At 35.6% G+C, this 25,880-nt stretch overlaps 1 protein-coding gene across 1 annotated transcript in view; it reads right to left on the bottom strand.

The window, feature by feature from the left end:
• Positions 1 to 1,212: 1,212 nt before the first annotated feature.
• LOC140140960 (nuclear receptor subfamily 2 group E member 1-like) overlaps positions 1,213 to 25,880 on the bottom strand; it is a 28,656-nt gene continuing 3,988 nt past the window's right edge. Inside the window, exons 2-7 of the mRNA XM_072162727.1 lie at positions 16,433 to 16,666; positions 7,376 to 7,620; positions 6,747 to 6,914; positions 4,045 to 4,141; positions 3,095 to 3,244; positions 1,213 to 2,347 (exon numbers count right to left, since the gene is read on the bottom strand). Of these exons, the coding sequence (XP_072018828.1) occupies positions 2,100 to 2,347; positions 3,095 to 3,244; positions 4,045 to 4,141; positions 6,747 to 6,914; positions 7,376 to 7,620; positions 16,433 to 16,666 (1,142 nt within the window). The 3' untranslated portion in view covers positions 1,213 to 2,099. The remainder of the gene's footprint in view (positions 2,348 to 3,094; positions 3,245 to 4,044; positions 4,142 to 6,746; positions 6,915 to 7,375; positions 7,621 to 16,432; positions 16,667 to 25,880) is intronic.

The raw sequence follows: 25,880 nt of genomic DNA on the forward strand, positions 1-25,880 counted from the left end.
TGGTATTTTACACTATTTTCGCCCATTATCCGCTGAAAAGGGCTTTATTGTTACAATTTATTGGCGTAGCGCTGAAAATTTTTGTATTTTACACTATTTTGGCCCTGATTTTTGCTAGAAAAGGGGCTCCTTGCCCTTTATCTTTTCCTTTGCCCTCCTGATTTTCTCTCTCATTTTTTGTCAGAGGGGCACTTTTTCTTTCATTTTTTGTCAGGGGGGGCACTCTGCCCCACCTGCCCCCCCGCTGGCTACGCTACTGAGACAAGTACTTTATACTTTTAAACAAGAAAAAACAAAACAAGAAAAGTACTTTATAAGGCCACATAGATCAATGGAGTTCATAACTTCAAAAATCTTCCACATGTGAGAATGGCTTTTAAATGAAAAGCATTCATGTATTTTCCAAAGTATTCTGTTGATATCTGACATGCATGCAAGTAAATGGTGTAAACAATGTAATAGTAGCTAATACTGACCGATCTGGTTTTGACATTAACCCCCTGAGCACTACCTGACAATCTAACATTGCCTCTGATTGGTCAATTACATGATATTTTCACTTTAATCACTAATCAGAATGGAGGTTTGCAAATAATTCACCCCAATTTTTTGGCATGGTGAAATATTCTAACAATGTTGCTGATTGGGCCAATTGATAATGAAAACTTCTTTTTGGCCAATCGGCAGGTAGTTCTTATGGGGTTAAAAAAGGGGAGTGATCAGTATTCATGCCCCTGGTTCAAACTATCTATAAACCCACTAATGTTGACTTATTAATGCAAGCATCAATTTGAAGCTTGAACCTACCCACCACAAAGCCTCGATATATTATCAACGTCGATTCGATGCTGATGATCGACCAAACAAAAGTATGACCTCAATCGTCGGCATCGAATCGACGTCGATAATATGTCAAGGCTTGAGATTGCTAGGTTCAAGCTTCAAATTGATGCTTGCATAAAGTACACATTTCTCTCTAATAACCCAGTTTTTCAGCTTATTTAATAAACTAATTTGGCATTGCACAATTAAATTCTAGGTAGATCTATACAAATACTATCCTGTGATTGATTCAAAAGTAAATTACTATTTTACAAACGATGCTCAATGCATGCAATAATATGTATAACACAAAAAGGCACATTTTAAATACTTTGTATACTTTGTACAAATTTTTCACTAATTATGTATACACTTTGCATCATAATAATATTAGATTATTGATTATCCATTATTGATAAATTTGTTTTTAGTTCTATGTCCATGAGGTGATTGTATACTGGTCTATTCCAGCTGAAATCCATACATCCCCTATGGAAGACATGACTAACCTTAATCTCCCATACAGGGGTGTAGATTTCATGGAGTCACCCATTCAGGCAACCCCATTTGAAATTCACACTCCCTATGTGGAAAATTAAGGTCATGTCTTTCAAATAGAGAGTAGATCCAGTGGAGTTCATAACTTTTTAAAAATTTTCCACAGGGTGGAGTGGATTTCAAATGGAATAGTCCACTTGGTCAATTATCATCTGTAGATGATGAAACAGTTATTTGTTTTCACATTATTTGATCAAAAACATTGTCAATTGGTTGTGATTGTAAAGCTTTATATAAACACTTTTGTTTTTCAGCCTGCTATAATTTAAATATATTAAGTGGAAGACAATATATCATTGGAAGAAGACAATTTTTCAAAAGGCAACAGTTAATTTTTCAAACCAAAATCGAGTCCAATTTAACAAAATGTTGATAATATTGGCAAAAAGACACTTGAAGTTGTACAGGCACTGGACATGAAGGAGGTCAAGTCAAAAACCTTAAGATATGTCTTAAGCAATCATGTTATCATTATAATTATGTTGAGTTGGAGATATATTGTTGAGTTTTGCTTAGCATTGAGCACAAACCACTCAAAGACATACCTCAGGTTTTTGTCCTCACCGCCATGTTTATATTCACAAATATATAGGAATGTTTGAAGACAATTTATAAATTCTAAACATAATTAATACTCCAATAAGTTTGAATATTTATCATTCAAATAATACTTTCTTTGTTAGATTGTAAGGTAGTTGAAAGAGGATGAGGTTCAAAGGTTAAAAGTCATTTGCTTTATAGAGGTCACAGAGTAATCTTTGAATTGGCATGGATCCGATGGTTTGTCTGAAGAAGAGCTGTTCCAATGTGCTGGGTCTAACTGCACGAAGAGTTGGTAAAAGTAAGAGGAGTTTTCCAAATCTGAATGGCTGCGATGGATGTCTAAGTGTGATATATTTACTGAGAGTAAGCGGCGATTGGTCTGGAAGATGGACTATTGAACTTTGTTCTTGGACACCAGGAACATCTGAGTGGAAAAAGAATACGAAAAATACAGAAAATATGGTTAACAATCTTTCAATGTTGATTTAATTGTTGAAAGAATCTAAAGTTAAGACAACTTTTTACATACTTTCAGCAGAGACAACAATTCTATGTGATAAACTTGCTGTCATCTGTAGATAGCATTAGCAAAACCAGAAAGCACTTTAGTAGGGACCTGGAAGCAATTGGGACTAGACCAGTGGTATGCCTATATGCTATCAGCTTAGTCCACAATTCATGTATATGTATGCTATCAGCAGAAGATAGCATTTGTATTTTTAAAAAAATAGGGCTCAAATTTAACAATGTATTTACTTAATCTCATGTCTAGTAGATATTTACATCTGAATCATTCATGCTGAGTTTGGAATTTTGAAATGTATGCACTTAGCAAAATGTTTGTAAAAATACCCAAGCAACCCAGTTGTGAACTACAACAACTGTATCAGTGCGGGGCATCATGTAATAATAATTGACACCAAGTGGTTTTACAACTTAACTCTCTCCACACGGGTGTCGACTGCAGACGACAAGTTTCAAATTTAGCTTTAAGACATCAAAAATTACAGAAATGTAAATTTTCATGACCATATTTGGAATAAGCATGCAAAATGCAATCAAATGAGTACAAACAAGCCTAGTATTGGTTCAATAGTTCTTGAGATAGCTCTTGATATTTTGAGAAAATAGATCAAAACTTGAATTTTTATGTTAAAACCAAAGCTCTTACCTGTTTTGAATATTACGATGCCTTTCAAGCAAGCAAACTCTGTGGCATCTACTTCTAGCTGTCGGAATTTAGCAATGATTTCTTGTAGCACCCTTAACTCACTCGTTACTGCTGCTATTTTCTCTGCAGGGGCATTATCTGGTTGTAAACCTGTAATGAAAATAACAACATTATAAATATGTAGATTCTTTCTCGATGGGAATTCATAAGAAGTATTTCTACGAGTACGCTGTTGGTTATCACAGTACCGGTGCAGCCGGTCCCTGTGTGAGTGGTCAAGCTTTCGTCTCAGTCCTGATGAAGGCAGACACGAAAGTTCAACCACTCGCACGGAAACAGGCTGCACCGGTATAATGTACTGTCAAAACCGATGGCGTACTTGTAGAAAACTTATTTGTTCTGATGGGCTCAGAATTGCAAGGGTTTTTTTATGCAATTGGACATCGAATCCGGTAAAGCATTAAATATGGCAACCTTCCATGAAAGTAAGGGAGTTCTTGATCAAGAATGATGGGAAATGCCGAATTTAATGTGAGTGCTTGGATTTTTTGTTTTGTATAGAAAATGAGTTTTTCCGTAATCAGGTCCTGTAGTCTTTGTCAAACATGACATGGGAGACTTTTACTTTCAAGAATAAAACTTGATCAAAGGAAAGGAAATCAAATTTTGTGTTAACTAACAAGTATTAACCTTTCCATGCGGGTGTCGACTGCAGACGAGACTAAGTTCCAAATTTTCATTAAAGTTAAACATTCCAAACTGTCAGATTTGTACATATTAATGACCATTGTTGAATTCAGCATGAAAAATGCATTAAAAGGAGTACAAACAACCCCGGTATTGGTCCACAGGTTCTTGAGATAGCTATTGCTATTTTGGAGATAAAGCTCTTTATCAAGTTTTATGAAGTTTGGGACTCTAATATGAAGCCCTGCTGGAATAACGCTTACCTGCAGCATTCATAAGGGGCGTACTATCAAATGCCATTTGCCATTGTGCTGCACCAAGAATGAACAGTTCCCTCCAACCTTCCTCTAATAAAAGCAACTGAAAGATACAAAATATAATAGTGACAAATTGGTTAGATTGCACAATACAAGGCTGCAGAGTCTCATTTATGGTCCGATTTCTCTAAGCTTGGCTAGTGATCAGGCTTGCTAAGCCCTACCAATGTGGATCCATTTTATTGATTTATCTTTCTTAGGTGATGTGAAATTGTAAGCATTAGTATATAGGACTAGTTGGGCTGAAACCTAATGGCTCAGGAAGCCTTAGCCATACTTCGAGAAACCGGCCCTTAATGTCTTCATGATGAAAATCAAGTTTTACTGAATTTGTTCCGGGAATTTGCTTAAAATCTATTACTATCTAGCTACTATCTGAAAGTTCATGAAGTAAAGAACGGGTAGTTGACGGGTTCTGAGTAGGCTTATCTTTTTTTGCTCTTTATATATTATGAAAGAATTGTGCCATTCATTGGGGTTTCATGTGAACACGGATCACAGAGTGACGGCCCCTTTTTGACACCATGTCGCAGTTAATGTGTCTTCTCGCTCTTGCCTTTTTTACTCTTTTTTTTAAATTTTCCCCTCTCAACTCGTTAAGTTTATTAAACCCGCACCTGTCTACATTCCCACGTTTTGACTCCTTAGATATGAGCAAATCCATCCATTGTTTTTGTCGCGTTTAGACAGTCAGCATGATACTCGAACCTATGTCAATAATTCTATTATTAAGTCTTGTTTCCAACCTTGACCGCATGACGACCAGGACGGTCTGGTGTCGTGTGTAACAATACCACTGGTCGAGCGAAAATAATCCGCCATTTGGGATTGACTATGCCCTTTACTGAGACACTCTTGTTAATTCCAAATCAAGTGTTTATGTATCAAAAAAATCATAACAATAACAAAAAATTATTTGTGATACAAACGTATGAAATAATAACAATAATAATTATTATGAATAGTTGAAAGTCAGTTTTGTTCGTGCCCTATTGATACACGTGTTGATTTTTGGGTGACAAAACTTGAGTTTGACACGCCGATGTTTTCGAGTTTGAAACATCGTGGGTAAGTCAATGAATATGAGAAAAAAGTTGTGACTTTTGGTAGTTCGCTTTAATCAATCGTTATTATCAAAATATGGGTTTGTTCCTAGAATCACATATAGGTACGTGGTCAGATATTCACGTAGACCAAGAGCAACCATATTCCTCTGTTTATCAGTATATTTCAAATGAATTTTGTAGGAAGTTTAAGATTCGAGATCATTGTGGAAAATACAGAAACTGTCGAGTAAATCCGTCATATGATCAACCCATCAAGAACTTGAATTTGCTCGAGCTCTAAAGAAAATTCTTTAAAATAATGACAATTTTTACGGTAAATTAGGGGTCTCAAACTCCCGCTGTGACCTCAGTATATGACTTAAGATTATATAGATGTTCTTTTGAATTCATTTTACCCAACCAAAGGGCGTCAACCATCCTACGTAGAGAAAAATAACATCAAATTTCTTTAAATATTACCCAGTGACCGGCTCCGTAATGTTACGAATTATCCAAGCGAAATAATATAATTTCTCTATGCCTTTTGTTACTTTAAAAGTCATATTCATAATGCTTCGGGAAGCAAAATTATCAAAAGGGATATCGCCCATCAGTAGTGAAATGACAATTTTTCCTTTCATTTGTCTTTCAGAGGTGGTTTATGATGGGTGCTTATAAACCACAATTTAACCGAAAGAAGAGTTAATTATAAAAATTACAGTTACCAAATTTAGAATGTTTTGATTTGTGGATGAATTATGAAAATGAAATTCTCAAGTGTTGTTTTCTGGTTTCTAAAAGAAAGCCACCATCTTATTACATAGTATCAAAATAGTCAATATATTTTGTTGTTATTATCAGTAGTGTGATGGTTTGCAGGTTGGCTGCCTTGAAAATATAAATCCTCTTTACACGAGTGTCGACTGCAGACGACAAGTACCAAATTCGTAAATTTGGAATCAGTACGAAAAATGCATTAAAATGAGTACAAACAAGCCTAGAATTGGTTCAGTGGTTCTTGAGTTAGCTCTTGATATTTTGAGAAACTGCCTAAAAACTATCTCCAAATTGAATTTACTTACTGGCATGGTGCTTTTACAGTATCATCTGTGTCCTCAGCCGATGGACTGACATGTCTGCCTTTGACAGTGTCAGTAATTTCGGCTGGTGCGTACATTTGCCTTTTGCATAACTTCTGGCAAGAGAACACTGACACTGGTCGCCGCGTTAATGTCAGCCTATCGGCTGAGGACGCAATAGTCACCGCAAAAGCTCTCAACCAGTGCAGCAAGTTTACAGAGAATTCTTTTCTGGTTGAAGTCAAAAACCTTTATTAAAGGAGTATTTTGTAATCCTGACATCCTCTTTTTATGATATGTTTTAGTAGATATCTATTTTTAAAAATCCAAAAATTTCAGTTGATTCAAATACGAATTTGACGATATTTTTAGTAAGCGAGTGAATCTGCAAGAAAGTTTTTGCACGCCGTACATTACGCAGAGATTTCCAGTGGTATGAAAATCAACTTTTATTGAGAGTAGGGATGAGGCTATGGATCACTAAATGCTCCTTTAATAATTTATTATATCTACATTGTCTTACCTGGTCTCTGTACGGTAACGAAACAAAAGCTGGCACATTTTTCACCCATTTGATACTCATGAATAATAATCTGGCGGCTGATTCACATACAGTCTCTACGCTGCTGATGCTACTGGTAAACGGTGACACCGCTGTGGGTGACATCCTTAGCACTTCAGGATGAGGGTACTAGGGGAAACAGAACGGATATGAAAATAGAACTGATTAGAAGTGTGAATATTGAGGATATCAAATTTTTCTGGAATTTCTACTTCTTCCACTATTGTATTTGTAATGCCCAATAACGCACTTTTAAACTCTCTGAAAGACTAAGCCACAAGTGCTTAAATCACAGTTTAAATAATAAAACAGGGCTTTATAGGTGCTGTAATATGTATTTTCTCTGTTTTACCTATTTGTTCAACCTTAAATTAAACTAAGAGAATATCTGATATTGAAAACCAACAATATTTGGGGAAAAATAGAAATCTATTTGAATGGAAATCGTAAATTTTTGCTTGAGGGCCTAAGGTAGTTCTGTTCTGCGCAAAATATTTGTAGACTAAAATTGATATTGTGAAAACAAAATGTACAATTTGGTATCATTTATCTATAATGAGAGTAACTTTTGTCGAGAAACTTATACTTACTTTTGGAGTGGGATAACAGGGGAAAGGTGACGTCATAGCTCCAGACACAGGGGTTTCACTCGCTGAAATTAATATTGGCGTAAATGGTTCTGCACCGATCATGGGGCTCAGTAGCGGTATATGATGCGGGTAACCGGCGATGAGGGGATGGGCGGCTGCTTCCGTAACGGCTGCGGACTCCTTGAGGTACATCGCCATCTGTTTACGAATGGTGGAATTACGCGGTCCTCTTTCATGTTGGACGGCTGCAAATGAGAAGAACAACAAAAGGGGAAAAGTTGATTGTTATTCAAAGTTACAACAGTGACTTTTACATTCTATTGTTGTTGATTGTTATTACAAAGTAATCTACCAGTATTTGACCTACATATTATTCTTGAATGATTTTGTCGGTGAAAGTTTTATCTCATCTCATAGAAATAAATGGCCAATTATTCTATTGTTGTTGATTGTTATATTATAAAGTAATCTACATTTGACCTACATATTATTCTTGAATGATTTTGTCGGTAAAAGTCTCATCAAATGTGTGTATCCTTTAATAAAGGACAATTGTCCGTTTCAATACATTAATATATTCACTAGCCCTGTTGTTCACCACTGACTTCTGAAGTCTATGCTATCTACTGAAGATAGTAACTGTGCTATCTACTGAAGATAGTAACAATATAAACTTCAACAAAACTGGAATTCAGGATATATATTCATGTGCAACTGTTTTTATCTTCTACCAATTTTGACTGTCTACTGAAGAATTATGCACTCAATAATTTAGATCAAATTAATTAACAGGGAAATATAGAAACTAATAATTGCAACAATATCGTTTTCAACGCATTTCTTCGCACGCGTCAAAAACCCAACACGGCGCCCTGCATTCCCTCAACCTTTTGAATCACGACCACTCGGACAAGGTCCCCATCAATCGTGATAGAAATAAATGACCAATATTCTTGTTCATTATACTATTTTTGGTCAAGGAATAATAAGCAAGCTTTGTTGAAATACTAAGAATAAGTATTAATGTTGGGAATTGTGGTATTTTCTTTATGGTATATTTGTTGTTGATTGCGTTGCTTGCGGTTCACTAATAACAGGAAATAACTTTTGATCTGATCAATAATAATATAGTTTAATATTAACATTGAAGTTGATTTGATTTTTCTTCCCCGGTTTGGTATTTTCTTGCAATTTCACTGTCTTTGATATGTACGTATGCAGTTGATGGTCAACAATGTTTTTCTTTTGGAAGGCAGGCTACGTTCTCCATGCACATGCATTTCTGTCCATTATTCATGTTAGTATTCAACCCGATGTTACCAAATGTTTCTAACCATTGTTTTCATTGCCATTCGCCTTGCGTAACATTGTATTTAGTAATTATTGTAATTTTTTATGATAATCTGCTTTTGTTTGAAATTTCAAACTTTCGATTAAGTTAAGCTATTAATTTGACAACAGCCTGGCCGGCTTAATTCTTAAGCATTATTATGGTTTAATTTTAATAATTAACTATGCAATTATTATACATTCAAATGTAGTGAGATTATTAAGCTATTGTCTTTTTAATTCTATCTACACCAGCTTGATATAAAATAAAGTTAAATCAAGTAATTTACTGATTTGTGATCGTATTGCTCATTGAATTATTACGTAATAAGTTGTGTATCATATGGTATAGCAGTTAACATGTTAACATCACATGCTTGTGATGGCTGATGAAATGTTACCGACATTAGGTATAATGTATGACTTTTAGCAATGACAACGAAGTACCTTTATGCCCGTGCACTTTCCATCTCGCGGGGGCCCGTTACCAAAGTTTAATCATCACCATGATCACTATGTCTAAAGTTATTGGATCAGGGTTATTTCTTTGGTTATTTCATGAAATGTTATTTTGTTTTGAGGTTGGTTAAATGTAAGTCGTCCCGGTAGAGCTGTAGGTGACTGTCTAACTCATCAATTCACAATTTAGACCAAAAATCAAACATAGGAAACCAATGACAGTCAGATTCAAGCTTTATCGAAGGCGGTTTCTTCGCATTCTAAAAACTCGTTCCAAAATTAATTTAATAACTTCTTTTGTTTAAAATCAAAACAAGACCAATTACCTCTAATCACACACTAGCTATAGCTCTTAATATATACCTCTTCAGGACTGAATCAGTCGGGGAACCATTCGGATAAGTAAGTCTTAACAAAATAGCTCCCTTATAAAGTTTGTTAGGACTTATGGCCATGCTCACAACGCCAGGTCTGCTAGCGCAAGTTCATAAGTTCGTCTTGAGTTGGTGAATCCTTTATGAAATCCCCAGGGCAGCTATTATATCCATCTCTGTATTCCATCTTAGCAACGACTATTGTTAGCTCATGCAGGACTCTATCTCAACTATGTTGTCCAACTATTCAAAACCCTTATTGCTTTCATCTCATTCATGTAAGAGTTCTTAACATTTTCACTCAGAACAAGGACATTAAAAGCTTTCATTTTTTGTTAGATAAACCCTTCTTGTTGGCTACTAGTGTTTACCCAGCTGTGTTACGACAAATTCCCCGTCCGTTTCGAAATCAGCTCTGTTACGTACAATAACCGACAAAAATGTCTTGCAGATCAAGTTAGATGTTTTAATGCTCTAAATGCCTTCAAAATTCCAAGCAGGAAGTCAACTGGTATGGATATATTTCAAAATAGTGTTAACATTTCGATATAATGTAACGAAAAATAATTTGATTACATTTTTCTTGTGCTTAATATTTGAATTACTCCTGATTTTTAATAACCTAAATTTCGTTCAACGCTTATCTACTTGAAATTACCTCATCGATTGGTAATTTTCAAGAAATGGTTAATATTTAACACCAAGTAGTACCAAGTCCATTCTTTCTTTACAAAGAAAATCACTACAAAAGCCAATTCGTTGGTTTCTTACAATTGTGACAAGGTAAACATAGCTGTGACAGCGGTGTCATGCTCACGCCCGATAGCCAACAAACCCCTGTGATTTTATTCCTCACATGATGCATGTTAACACCTCCCTCGCGTGATGATGGCCAGCATCATTTTAACTGCTACTAATGATCGTAAAGATGTTTCTTTAATAATATTGAAGACAAAATGAAATATTTGAATTGGGTCAAAATATATGACTGCAAATTTTGATTATATTACGTGTTTATTGTCTTAAGACTTGTCAATTGGGCTAACTTGGTATCAATACTTTAACATGTTTAAATTTGACCACATCATTGTGTGTTCTCTTTCAGCCTTATACATGATAGTTTTATGGCCATGTTTTAAATAAATACAAACAATCCTTGTATTTGGATAATAGTGGTTCTTGTATTATAGTGGTTCTTGATAACCCTTATTGTTAGGGTTACTAGGGGAGAGATCAAGATAGTTTTAGTATATCTAACCAGTTTAAACTATCAAGACAAAATGCTTAAACCAGTTCAAAAAAACCCAATGCATGTAAAGCGTTAAAACTTGTAATGCAACACCAGTCGGCTAGCTAGCAATACTCCAAAAGCATGCCAACTTTAAGAGTCGCGCATTTAGACACAGAAGGTCTCTTTTTTAGTTAAATTTGTATAAAAAGAAGAAGAAGAAAGAGAAAAGTTGTGTTGAATTTGCTTTACTCTCGTGTTTTGTTCCTTTCGAGATCTCTGTGCCCGCAGTCATGACTTACACAATAGTTAACCGAAGATCTTTACACCCGGATTCAATCCCGGTGGAATGGGCCTGACAAAACTTACTGGTGTGCTTTTCAACTTTCAAAGAGTCAAGTTTCTTTTGGCAAGCCTATTTAGCAGCAAAACATACACGAGTTTGGTTCAATTCGTGAGAATCCATCTAGTGATTTATAGACTCACCAAACTTAAAAAATCTATAGACATTTTTTTATGTTATATTTTACGATATTATATACGGTCCTTTTTGTGTCTTTTTGTGCGTTTTAGTTTTGTGTCGATTGACGGTTCATTCCAAGGCCAAAGTCGATCAAATCTGATTTTCTTATTATGAATGCAATGGTCTATTCATTTATTTGAGTATCGATCAAGTGCTAAAGAGGATGAAAACGGGGAAAAAATCAAACGCATATCGTACTGTACTGAATTCAGTATGACGGTTTATTTAGCCATCAATAAGGCACTTGCATTGATAACTGATGAGATACTGTTTTGTTTTGTTTTTTGTTATTTTGTTATTTTTTTCTTTTCATTTTTAAAGGACAAGGGAAATATGACTATGAATTGCTAATGCTAAATCTGCCATTAGTGTCTGGTGCAAGTCTAGTGGTTAGACCATATAGGGGAGGAAAACTAAGGAGTCTAGTACCAGAGAGTGCCATACCCAAAAAGACTGAAAATCTCCAACTGCAATTACACTCTTAAAAATAAAGATTCTTAAAGGGCATTATGAATCACTTTTATCTAGGCTATATCGAACCCACAAGAAAAAAATGATGAGTTTTATTGAATTGGTCGTTTCGTCCCCCCCGAAAAAATAAACCGCACCAGGACATCCAGGATATTTTGAGAAAATATTTCAAAACTTTGAATCACATGGATAGCACGCAGAGCAGATTCCAAGGTATCAATATTATCAAATCAAAATCCAGGTGCGATTCCCACGAAAACTTCACGTAGCCTATATCTGTATAACAACGCACCCTCTGAAATGAAATATGATCGCATCTGTACCGGCCACGCTAAAATGTTCACACCAAATCTGTCAAAAGGTCCTTCATAAAAAAATCCACATATCTGAACGCTTACAAAAAATATGTCCGCAAACACCGATGTATTATGCAAAGGAATTTTAATGATAATCAATCTGTTGACTTGCAATCACAGGGAGATCAAATTAATTATAGGTCACTTTCTTAAAGTAACAAAATTTCATTCAATAATTCCTCACACGTTACACCACGCACATCTTTTCTCACCAAGCTTAAGGCTTTACAAAGGGTGCTCCAGGGTCCCTTACTATGTCCACTAGTGTTGTTATTTTCGGTCGATGTTCTTGCCCGCCCATGTGCACACCTGTTTCAAGTGCCGAGCCCTCATCCTCGCACCAAATGAATCAGTATAAATCCCTCGCTCCATTCATTTAATCCTTACGAATGAATACAATCGCACGTTGTTTGGATATGGAGACCGGCCTCTAACAGTTATCAACTTCAAAATCCACTTGAAAATATACTGTCATGTTTCATGTCCATTTTATTTGATGTACAGAAAATTTTACACGGCTCCAGGACATGACCAAAGATAGGCCTAGATGGAATTTAGTTGGGACCTAATCCTCATTGAATTAAATATTGTATAACTTTTAGTTTCCCCTATAGGCATCCCCGATAGGCACACCCTTTATTTTTTCTCTTTTCTCATTCTCATTCCATTCAAGATCTTCACATGTTTCTATATGGTCCACCCCGAATGGGACCACCTTCATCAGAGATCAGAAGCACTAACAGTAATATTATGGAGCGAAGCTTTGCGATATGAGAGGGGTAATAGGGGCAGGCCAGCTACAGCCCCGCAAAAAGCATAAGCAGCGGCGTATGGGGCACATCGTGAAAATACATCATCAACAAAAATCAGAGAGAAGGTGCAAAAACTGATTTTCAATAAACTGTCAATCTCCATCTCAGAATAAATATCATTTCAAAAGCAAAAAATGATTGTTTAATATTCTTTGTCAATAAATCTGTGTTCTCAACAAGCCAGTGATTTACCCATGAATTGTGTAGTGATTTGTACGCAAACAATTGCTAACAATATCTAACAATAGACTCAAGGACCCATCGTTCTATCCATGAGTATCTACTTAGGTCAATCGTTCTATTTAGTTTTCTCACCTATTGCAAAGTAAAGTGAGCAAAGTAATACTAGCCAACCACTAAAACATGACTCAAACGTCTCTCTCAGATGGCACGTAGATCCCGGGCGTAGATCCAACTGATTCACACTTGTGTATGCTGCCCTGTCGCCCAAAAATACAACCGTGCTCAAACTTATTTTACCCAAAAATCTGGTAGAATAATTTATCTATCATAACCTTGCTCTTACGGTATTAAACTAATATGTATAATGCTAAAGCCGTACGTTGATCACATTGAAAAGTAGAGAGATCAAGAAAGAACATCAGGAGGAGAAAGAAGGAAGAAGGAAAGAAGATGAAAAGCAATGCGGAGGAATGGTAGAACCGGGCAGATGTTTTTAAACATCTGCCCGGTTCTACCATTCCTCCGCAACACGCGATACGGTAAATTATAATTGAAGCAGATTTTGATTCGCGGACACCCGCGATCTGGAAAGCACACATTGATTGCATCATTGCATCCGACTCGCGCGCTGCTATAGTTGGTTATGTTTAGAGACAACGAGAAGACAAAACTTCTCAACAACAATTAAAGCACACGTATCAAAGTATCAACAGGAAGTATTGTTTTACACCTTGAAATACAGATGCAGATATCGTTGAGTTGTTTCGAATAATTGCAAGTGAGAATACGCACAACATTTATCTAGCGACACTAGGATCCACAACATGCTCATGTATCAGGGGCACAGTTCTTGAACCCCAATACATTTGTACATTCATTGAATGACCTTGGAAAATTTGGGTATAAAAACTTATACTATGCAACTTGATGTCAAACTTTGCACTATGATTATGTAATTGAGGATATGGGACTATGACATTGGGATGAGGCTATTGTAGTCCATATTACGAGCAACATGCAGCACCTGTCATGAATTGTGTTAACCCCATTTCACGATTCACTACAAAACAGCAGCTTTCACAAGTTTAATTTGACAAACATCTCGTGTGAGCTCGGTGCCTTATATCTTCATATCCTAACATGATTCCAATTTGATTCGTTAAAGTCATGTTCCAAACAACAAAGGCTAGCTCTTGGGAATCCTCGAGTCACAAATGGTGTTATTTTGTCAGCGAATAGCCCGAGTTGTGAAACTTTTATACCTCTTCACTGACCAGAAATGATTGGTATATATGTACAATCAAAACGCCCTAGCGAACAAACATGCTGATCTCATTTATGATAACAAATTTGTAGATATAACAACACTGAGCTTGTAAAATGCATATTTGGCTTAAGTGTAAAAACTATTTTGTAGTATTGCATTCAAAGATATCGTAGTATTTTCTTTGGAGTCAAAGGGAAGTGTCAATACTCGTTTGTACGACGCACTGCAGTCAGATATGTAAGCATTCCGTTGCCTTTCAATTGGAGTTGATGAAGCGAGATTTGATTAGTTCAGAAGCAATCATTTATACACAAACAGTACAGCTGCCGCTCGAGTGCAACTTATCCCGGCAGTACCTCCTCGCTAAACACAACTTTACGTTTACTAAAAAGTCGGCGCATGGCTAATTAAAGAGAGTACAAAATATTTTGACTTATAGATAGAAAGATAGTATTCTTAAATTGTATGTAAAAGTGAAAGACACTTTTATCACAATCGAAAATAAATGAAAAGAATGCGAGAGAAATAAGGTCGACAATTGTTGGCGTCGAGGTATAGTCAAGAGTCAAAATTGTTGATTACCTTGTCAAGAAAAATTAATATTTAGTTCATTTCTTTCTTTCAAAATGTCACATGAGCTCTAATTCCCAATCGATTAATGTCAGTTCGCAAATCTGTATATTTTCTACATGAAACTAAATCGGTAATATCACACTTTTAGCATAAAATATGCCTTTTTTTATGTCGTCATTCGTCTAGTTTGCAAGCATCCAAGAAGAAGAAAGGTATGCTTGCGAAGAAAGGCTGGTTTGCATGAGTTGCCTGATTTATTTCTTCAAAAACAGTAACATTATCTTTTGTGTTGATAGAGACTATTCTCCGTATTCAGGGTGATCCATGCATATCTTTTCCCACCAAGTTTTGTATTGCCTTTTGTACATGACCTTAAATTGACTTTAAACCCCCTTCATTTTATCTGATCATGTTTAAAATACCTGCAAAAAACAAATTCATCTATATTTGGCATTCCATTCATCAATTGTCAAACAGTTTGATGTCAGTGTTCAGGTCGCCAAAATGGGACTACAGGAATGGGTGACTCCGTTTGAAATTCACACTCCCTGTGTGAGAGATTAAGGCCATGTTTTCCACAGGTGGTGTATGGATTTCATCTGGAACAGCCCGTGTCAAACTGACCATTGAAATATCCTTGCTTTGACTAAAGATAAGTTTACCTTAACACAGGGGAGTGCAGTACTTATATGGCGGTTTCTTAATTCATTATACCCAAGTGATTGCATAAGTACATTGGACTACTAACATGTCAAAGTTACCACTATTAATTGTACAACGTATTCATAATATTCCTGTGAAGTTTCTTGTTAATTCCCACGTGAAGAGTGAAGATATTGATGAATAGAATAAATGCACCAAGTATTTGGTTCCTTTTGGTTGTATTATAAAGTGGGAAAGTTAAAAGTCATTCTTTTGGGAAAGAAATGGCGAAATGGAGTGAATATGTCACTCTGAAATAAAGTAGCTGGACTGTTCTTTTGGTCGTATGAAGTAGAATAGTGAAAAGTCATTCTTTTGAGAAATAAATAACAAATGGAGTGAATTATGTCACTCTAAAAACATCAGGTAATTGGAATATTCTTTTGATCGTATAAAGTGGAATAGTGAAAATCATTCTTTTGGGAAATAGATGACAAAAAGTGACTTTGAACAACTGAATGGTAAGAATTGTATTTCTTACAAATGAGTGCTCTAAGATAACGCTCCTTAGAGAATGAAACCAGTGTAGTATTGCCTTTAAGTGTTGTGTGTTTGTGTTGCTATCAGCATCATTCAAATGTGTTCTGTTCCACTCTATGCTTACCACCAACACCAAAGGTTATAAGGCAGCCAATCGTCCTTCCAACCCCACCAAGGAGTTACGAAGCTTTAAATTAATTGTGTGGTTAAATGTTTTTGTTGTTGTTGTTGCTAGTGTGTTTCTGGTATTTCTATTGTCGCTTCTTACGTCTTTTTACAATAAAAAACAACATATCTTACCATCTTTGTTCATGTCCACTTGTATGCATTTCTTAAGCCGACACGCCCTGCATTGGTTTCTGTGTGTCTTATCAATAGGACATGGTCCGCTATTGCGATTCTTACAGACATAGGTTCGATTCCTTCTGATACTTCTTTTGAAGAACCCACTGCATCCGTCACATGCATAGACACCATAATGCTTGCCTGAACTACGATCTCCGCAAACTTTACATGGTATGTCCAGAATACGACCTATAAAGGATGGAAATAAAATGGTTAGAATGGTTCAATAACGTACGGTAGTGATTACATATTATTAAAGAGTGCGTCATGGTGCGTACGGGGTGCGTACGCGGGTGCGTAATGATTTATGCAGACATGGATTTTGTTAATGGATAGACACTATCAGACGTGGATCTTTTTTAATATACATGGTTTAAAATTTGTGCGTAGCCATCTTGGGAATGGTGAGATGGCAATTTTTTTGAGTAGTTTGGTAACAATGCATTTGGTGTAAAACAATAGGCAAAGTACACGAAGTCTGGGCATGAAGTTGCCATATGCATGGTATAAACTTTGTTGCGTGTCCTGTGTGTAGCTATCTTGGAAATGGTGAGATGGCAATTACATTGAGTAGTTTGGTAACTATGCATTTGTTGTAAAACAATAGGCAAAGTACACGAAGTCCGGGCATGAAGTGGGCATATGCATGGTATAAACTTTTTTGCTTGCCCTGTGCGTAGCCATCTTGGAAGTGGTAAGATGGCAATCTGTTTGAGTAGTTTGGTAACAATGCATTTGGTGTAAAACAATAGACAAAAGTACAAGAAGTCTGGGCATGAAGTGGGCATATGCATGGTATAAATTTTGTTGCCTGCCCTGTGCGTAGCCGGCTTGCAAATGGTGAGATGGCAATTACATTGAGTAGTTTGATAATAATGCATTTGGTGTAAAACAATGGGCAATGTACACGAAGTCCGGACATGAAGTGGGCATATGCATGGAACAAACTTTGTTGCCTGCCCTGTGCGTAGCCGGCTTGCAAATGGTGAGCTGACAATTAGATTGAGGAGTTTGGTAACAATGCATTTGGTGTAAAACAATAGGCAAAGTACACGAAGTCAGGGCATGAAGTGGGCACATGCATGGTATAAACTTCGTTGCTTGCCCTGTGCGTAGCCGTTTTGCAAATGGTGAGATGGCAATTACATTGAGTAGTTTGGTAACAATGGATTTGGTGTAAAACAATAGGCAAAGTACACGAAGTCAGGGCATGAAGTGGGCATATGCATATGCATGGCATAAACTTTTTTGCTTGCCCTGTGCGTAGCCGGCTTGTAAATGGTGAGATGGCAATTACATTGAGTAGTTCGGTAACAATGCATTTGGTGTAAAACAATAGGCAAAGTACATGAAGTCCGGACATGAAGTAGGGACTGTTAATCTATTTAATCTATTGATAATGATTAATCGCACACGTATGTACCTCGTTCAGTGTCATTGGAATCTTCAAGCTTCTTCACATGTTCACCCCAACAGACTCTCCCAAATTGCCCGAACTGTCCCTGTAATTCTACCCACATCACTGTCACTCACATATTGGACAGTCACCGTAACGACCAAAATTTGATTTGAATATAACGCAATTTATATACACACTAATTAATCAACCTCTCACATTCCAGTACACAATTTGTCCATTTGGTGTAAAAATAACGGAAATCATTCATCATTCTAATTAGTCAGAGCTAGTCATTTTTTGTATCTAACTCTAATTAGTCTTAGTGGCTTATTTTTGGTTATTATTTTGTCACTGTCTCAGGTCAATATGAGGTGAACCACCTTGCTTGGCAGTGACAGCAAAGTATTTTACCACTCTGATTCACTTCATTGACTTTAACAATATATTATGTTCATATGAGTATAACATCTTAAGGTTTCATTAACTTAAAGTTATAATGATAACCCATTAAGGTGGTACTACACCCCTTGATAAATTTGTGACTATTTTTGCATTCTTCTCAAAAACTAATAACACACTGGTAACAAAAGTTACGTATACATGTATTATAGGGGCAAGGAATCCAGTTACTACACTGGAATTTCAGTGACTCAAGACAAGCGGTACGTTATTTATGATAAGAAAGGATGTACCGCTAGAATGTACCTCATTTCTCAACACAATAATGAACCACTTGTCTTGAATCACTGAAATTTCAGTGAAGTAATTGGATTCCTTGCCCCTATAATATACATAACTTTTGTTACCAGTATAGTCATTTTGTGAGAAAAATGCAAAATTAGTCACAAAATTTATCAGGGGGTGTAGTGCCACCTTAAAACATTCGGATATGTCCATATGAAATAAAGACATTCCTTTTGAAGTCGATATTACTAGATATGGTAAAATCTTGGTGTTTTCTTTTGTATTACGTCTTTAATTACCAGGTTTAAATACAAACATTATTGTCCAATTATATTACCAAAATCTTGGCGTATCGGCCACCGTGTGAATACATGTATAGATCGCTAATAAAATATTACTAATGGGTAAATCATTTTATTGTTGTAAAACTCTTTTAACTTTTTATTGACTTATTAGTTTCCCTTTTTAACATTGAAGTATAGAAAAGGTCAAAGTGACTGCACACTGTTGAAAGGAACGTGGGGTTTGGTGACAGTAAGCTTACTGCCAATACTGGGAAACTTGGCAATTTTGCAACTGATTTTGTTTGACAGTTGTGATATCATGCATGGTTGCGAAATTTGGCTGGATTGGAACTTGGTTATAGATTTGGGTAACTTTTAACAAATTCGACTTTCTCGTCTTTTTCTAAAATTATCAAATTTGAATGACGAAAAAACGAGATGTATTTTTATAATAAATTTCTGAATAAAAATCTGGATGCTTAGTGTTCCCGCCCGACCATTGAAATATACCTGAATATGCATTAAACTATAGTACAAACACGTTTGCCATTGGCTTATGAAGTATGTCTTGTCAACTTTGACAACAATATCACCTCTGCTAACATAGACTATTCCAGTTGAAATCCATACACCCCCTTTGGAAGACATGTCCTTAATCTTCCACATCACAGAGAATGTGAATTTCATCTGGTTATTTAAATGGGTGACTCCATTTGAAATCTATACAACCCCTGTGTGGGAGATTAAGGTCATGTCTTTCACCAGGGGCTAGGGGTGTATGGATTTGAACTAGAACAGCATATTTGAATGGGTAAGCCTAGAGTCCCATTCAGCAACTAAATAGCGACAGTCTCAAGTTGTAACTTGTTACTTGCCTCGTCGCGCAGCTATCATGAAAATATGTTTACCAAGTGTTTTCTTTCCCAGAATGCAGTAAGAAACCCCAAATAAAGACGGGTCTGTTCTCCTATTATACCAGCACATTGAATTCAATCAATCCAATCAATCTTGCATGTCATGAGCCGCAAGAAAGAAAAAAAGTGGTTCAACTAGTGGTAAAATAACAAAATTCTTCACACTATTAATCATTCCATACCCTCCAGATGACATCCAAATCTGAATGACTTTCTTCAACTCTTGAAACAACAATAAGTAAACCTCTACTAAATATCAACACTCTATTACAATCGGTGGGCCAACCATAAGCCCATGAGGGGACAATAAAAGCCATCTAATCACAAAATAAAAAGCCAAGGCATTAAAACTATCGCTTTTGAATCAAATGTCTTATAAGAAATAATAGTAAGCACTACAACCAGATCACTTTTCCTTGGTGAAAAAAAGAAAGAAAACAATAGTACCTAAGTTAAGCAAAACGTACAATATATGCTTCGGGTCACTTCTTTAAGTCTTTAATTACCTACTTGGTCACCACATGTGTGTGTGAAATTTCTTGACAAGTTGGAGAATAACAGGGTTATAAGAGCAGAATAACGGTAATGAATAAGGTGGCATTGTTCCTTACGAAGAGTTTGTATTTGCAGGCGGTAAGAAGTCAGTGGCAGTGAATGCCGATAGTCTTGAGAGAGGGACTCACTATGGCCGGCAAGGTCAGTGAGTGGTCATAATCAAAGATGTGAAGTCTGTACCTGATCCTGGTTGAAATCTATGTTACTTTTGTATTTATGCCATCGGATTGTAGCTCAATGGTCACATTTCTTCAACTATATGAAATAATGATGAAGTGTAATTTTTAAAAACAAGGCCGGTAAACATGGTAAATTGTTATTGCGACATGGTTTTTTTTCAGCATTACAAATCGAATTACCACATGACCCAAACTCACAATGTTATACGCTTATGCAATGCTCTAGACCTTTGAATGGAAATAGCTCTGCCAATTCGGCCTTGCGTCAAAATACTGTCGTTTTTGCTTCTTCTAATAAAAAACGAGAGCAGAATTCTCTTCAAAACTTTCCGTTTTCACTGCTTAATTGTAACTAAATTGATTTCATCATTAACACCTTTATGACCTTGTTTCACCATTAATATGAACATTCTTTGGATTGACATAAATCAAAATCTTGTTTCTACTCTCTCATACGGTGATACCCTCCAACACTAGAGTTTGTATTTGTGACAAAATTAATGTTGATAAATAATCATTAATCACTAATCACATTCTATTAACTTCTTTTGTTGCATATTTTGTTTAATAAATACTTATTCTTTCGTCTTGTCATGTTAACCCGGGAGACTAAATCCTATCTTTTCCGAAAATGGAATAGGGACAAATCATTTAAATTAAGTAAATAAATTAAATATTTATGATATGATTTGACGTCTCTTGCTTTCAAATGCTGAGATGCAGAATATCAGTTCAGTGGTGCTAAAATTGCTTTTTGAAAGCACCTGTATTTTGTCATTTTGTGCGCAGTTGTATTTGGGCATGTCATCACACTATTATGAACATAATCCTGATAATTGAGATCCCCCAGAGCATTTTAATGTGCATATAATGATGATCCAATTCATTTATATTAAACCTTTTTCAATGATTTTTGAAATCTATTCAATATTGTATGAAAGGACTCGTTAAATCTCACTTAACACCAATTTGTAAAGCCATTTATGAGAGAAAGATATGATAAAATTTGAATATAGTCGAAGGTCGGAATGTTGTTGTTGACAACAACATTTTCTCCTTGTAAATCATCCTAGGATATGTTTAATTGATACTATTAATTAACCAAACAATATTGGTTAATTAATTATTAATAATAGCTGATATGGATATTGTTTTGTTAATTTGATTGGTTTATTTATAACATAATTCTAATTGCGCTTCTTTTTCATTTATATATATTTTAACAAATTGTACTTTAATTGATGTAGAATGTCGTACCAATTGATACTCTTTAATACTTTAAGGTGGTACTACACCTCTTGATAAATTTGTGACTATTTTTGCATTTTTCTCAAAAAATAATAACACACTGGTATAACAAAAGAAAAGGGGCAAGGAATCCAGTTACTGCACTGGAATATCAGTGACTAAAGACAAGCGGTACGTTATTTGTGATAAGAAAAGAGGTACCGCTAGAATGTACCGTATTTCTTAACATACAATGAACCACTTGTCTTGAATCACTGAAATGTCAGTGAAGTAACTGGATTCCTTGCCCCTATAATATACATAACTTTTGTTACCAGTGTGTAGTAATTTTTTTGGGAAAAATGCAAAATTAGTCACAAAATTTATCAGGGGTGTAGTACCACCTTTGCTACATACGCCGTCGCAATTTCATGAGAGAATACAAGAGATTTAGAGGGGTCTTGCAAGGGGTCACGACTGGGGCAGCACTGACAACCGGTCAATTCTTCATCATGTCTTCAAAGATACCACATTACTCTTAGTGAATTTGGCTTCTCAAACATTTTTCTAAATGCATTTTGGGTGATATTATTTGGGATATTTTCTTTTCAAGAATTTACTTCATTTATAACGATAAATTCTGCTGACTCGAACCAAATCAAGGATAAGACGCGCAACAAACAAGCAAACAAAATGTATAATCTTCCACTGCAAATTTAAATTAAAAACATCTTCGCAATCTGTTTCACACTTTTGAATAACACGCCAACATTTCTTTTCAAAATTGATCATTTTGTGCCTTTTTAATCCAATTTTATCCAATTTCATCGAGATTTGCACGTACCAACAAAACTCCATTAGGCTTTTAGCTGTCTTCCTATTCATATTATACAAAAACCTGGCAGAGATTAATAGGTGAATATTTGATAAATGTGAAACCATTATAAAAGCCAATGCATTGACACCAAAAAGTCAATCCTATTACACCGCCTATTTTCTCTGCTTTTTCCTGCTTCTTCAAATCCCTTTTCATCTTTCTTGTATTATCCTTTTCTTTAAGATTAAACACGTAACATCTTGAAGAGCAAAATGCCTAGGGATCACAATTGAAGGAGTTTCCTAAACAATACATAACAATAGGCTAACGGTACCACTTACCACAATCAGTTATTTGCCTTTAGTATATTTACACCTTTCTAAGTAAAAATGTCAGTTATAGTCCTTGGAATAAGCACCATTTCTACGCTTAATAATATACTTTTTATTGTTGTAAACTGTGTTTAAAAAGGTGCTATCTGTCAACAGCTTCAATCAAGTCTTTAAAGAGCTTTTGACAGAAAAGTAACTTTGTAATAGAAAAGGTACAAAGAATTCAAAAGACAACATGACTATGTACAAATAACTTTTGATGGGCACTGTAAGGAGAAGATTCCTTACAGATGTGTGTGTTGTTTTTTCTGTATAGAAAATTCTCCCATGCAGGTGTCGAACTAATGGCTATTTCATTTAAAATCCGCACTACCCCTGTGGAAGATTTTGGAAATATCTTCCACAGGGGAGTATGATTTTCAAATGGAATGAACACATTTGCAGCTCCATTTGAATCTCATACACCCTCTGAGAAAGATTCAACACGAATCTTCCGCTGAGGGAGGGTGATTTTCAAATTGAGTTGCCTAATGTGATCATTCCATTTGAAATTCATACTCCCCTTGTGGACGATATTTCCACAATCTTTCACAGGGGTAGTGTGGATTTTAAATTGAATAGCCCAATTATTTTGCAGGCTGAATTGAAGACGAATAATTCGGTGATTCTGCGTTTTTTGATTAATTGAATCAGGAACGAACAATCCGGAAGATACACGCAAATATTATCAGAACGGCTCAGGTTTTTGATACAAAATGAATCGGATTAAAACCAGCTAAAAGTTGAAAATCGGATATTTCATGCAGGCTGTTTCAAATTCGTTTTTGTAACAAAAGGACTAGTCAATGTATAAAGTTAAGTAGGTGGATATAATGATAATAGGAACTACTGTGCTGTGAAATTGCCGGTATTGCTTAGAAGAGATTTAGATCATCTTGTGCATCTGATTCAAAAACAAATTAAAACCCACTTGTGTCATTTTTATCGATGCATGATGACGCAATTTTTTCATTGCAACGTCAGCTGGTGTGATTTCATTAGAGACGATGACAATCTATTCTCATCTTCTCTGGTATAACGCTCATACTATATTTTTAAAAGGATTTATATAATGGGCTGAAGAACATGCGCGAACTTTAGAAATTTGCAATTGTTATTTTCGTGTAATTTATTTCCGTGTAAATTATAAATATCGAGAAAAATCAAAAGAAAATGCATTTTCAATCGACCCTGTTCATGAAACTATCATAAACAAGCGCTAGCTTGAGTGTGAAACTTAGGTACTAAAATACCACCGGAGTTATTTAACTCACAAGAAATACTTTCGCTTCAGCTCCTGGGTCGTCAACTGTTGCTGCGTTGCAGTACTTAATTCATGCACTCGCAACGGTAATGACTTAGTGCAAGTCAGCGCAACATCGCCAGCTGACAACGACAGGAAAAAAGGCGAAAGTCACTCCTGTGGCGTAAATTTATTACAGACTTATTTCAGTTTAGAAATATAAACAGTATTAATTTTTCAGTAGAGTTTTTGGAACAAATTTGTTACTCTCTTCAGAGCTCTTCGGAAAGTAACTAAGCTATAATTTGAATCGCGATTATATATTATGAAACTCCTCAAAACCTATAATATAATAGCCCGTTGAGGGAGTCATATTTTGTCATATGAATAGTGATAATTTCATTTTTTAAACCTTAACGTTTACAAGTACACTACTAAGTGAAATAGATGCCACTGAGGATAGTAGCGATATTGTCAACTACACTAACCGAAAACGTGCCGAAAACAAAAGCTTTGGGCAGTTTAGCCTGCTCCGTATAATTTTTAAACACCTCGCCTGCACTGATTTGTTAATGCTCCCGCCTCCCACCCTCATTAAGACCATACCCACATATATTGTATTTTATGAGTGGATGCCCTTAGGGGGTGTAACTACTTAAAATGTAATATGGAATTATATATACACACACTTTTTTCTTTCGATCTCAAAATGTGTTAGCAATTGACTTTGTAAACTGTGCGTCTCTACTGCGTTATTTGTCGTTCGTGCGAAAGATATAGCTTCTGCGTAAAATTAAGGGATGTGATGTTTAAACATGGAGATAAAAGAAGAGAGAAAGGATGATTGGATAAAATTTGATGACATCTACAGTAGCTTGTACTAACATATTACTATATACCATCATGACATCTTGTCAAACTTGTTTGAGTTTAGTCTTGATGAATAAATTATAAATCGTGCCGAACCATACTAGCCTGAGCAATATTTCGGGTCCTAAATTGATGGCCAAATAATGGCTATAGTAATCGTTCATAATTTCCAATCAGCAGATCAGATGCAAAATAATGTTATTATGGCAAATGCTTATATGAGAAATTCTTTTGTTAAAGAAGGTGTTTTCTTTTGATAGAAATAATGAGAAGATTACCGATGTAAATTAATCAATCATACATACATGTATAGTACATATCATACAATTTGTATAACATATAGCGATCACAAAATGTCATCGAGATTAGCTCACTGTTCAAACTATGATAAGATTTGTACTCTTTGATACTCTTTGAAGACATAAGGCATTGTTCCCCACTTTTAAAGAGGACGCCCCACCAGAGCAGTTCTACTGGGGTGAACCAAACCTGCCTGGTTATCACATTAATCAGTAACAAGGTTATTTCTGAATTTGATATTGTGCTTATTAATGTTTTAATGTTATTACATCAATTAATACCTGTCAAATTCAGAGATAACCTTGTCACTGTTGATTACCATGCAGGCAGGTTTGGTTCACCCCAGAAGAACTGCTCTGATGGGGCCTAACTCTTTAAGTACAAATGCTTAATTTTAGACATAGTTTATGTATATCGATTTTAAAAATCTTATCATGAAATCAAAAATGGCTGTCGTTAATGCTCAACAAATCTTACGTGGATGAGGTTGAGATTAACATAACAATAAAATATAAAACAATTACACCAGCCAAGCTTTCTTTCGAGGGAGGTGGTGCCAA

Source organism: Amphiura filiformis, chromosome 19 (genome assembly GCF_039555335.1).
Source record: "Amphiura filiformis chromosome 19, Afil_fr2py, whole genome shotgun sequence".
Taxonomy (NCBI): domain Eukaryota; kingdom Metazoa; phylum Echinodermata; class Ophiuroidea; order Amphilepidida; family Amphiuridae; genus Amphiura; species Amphiura filiformis.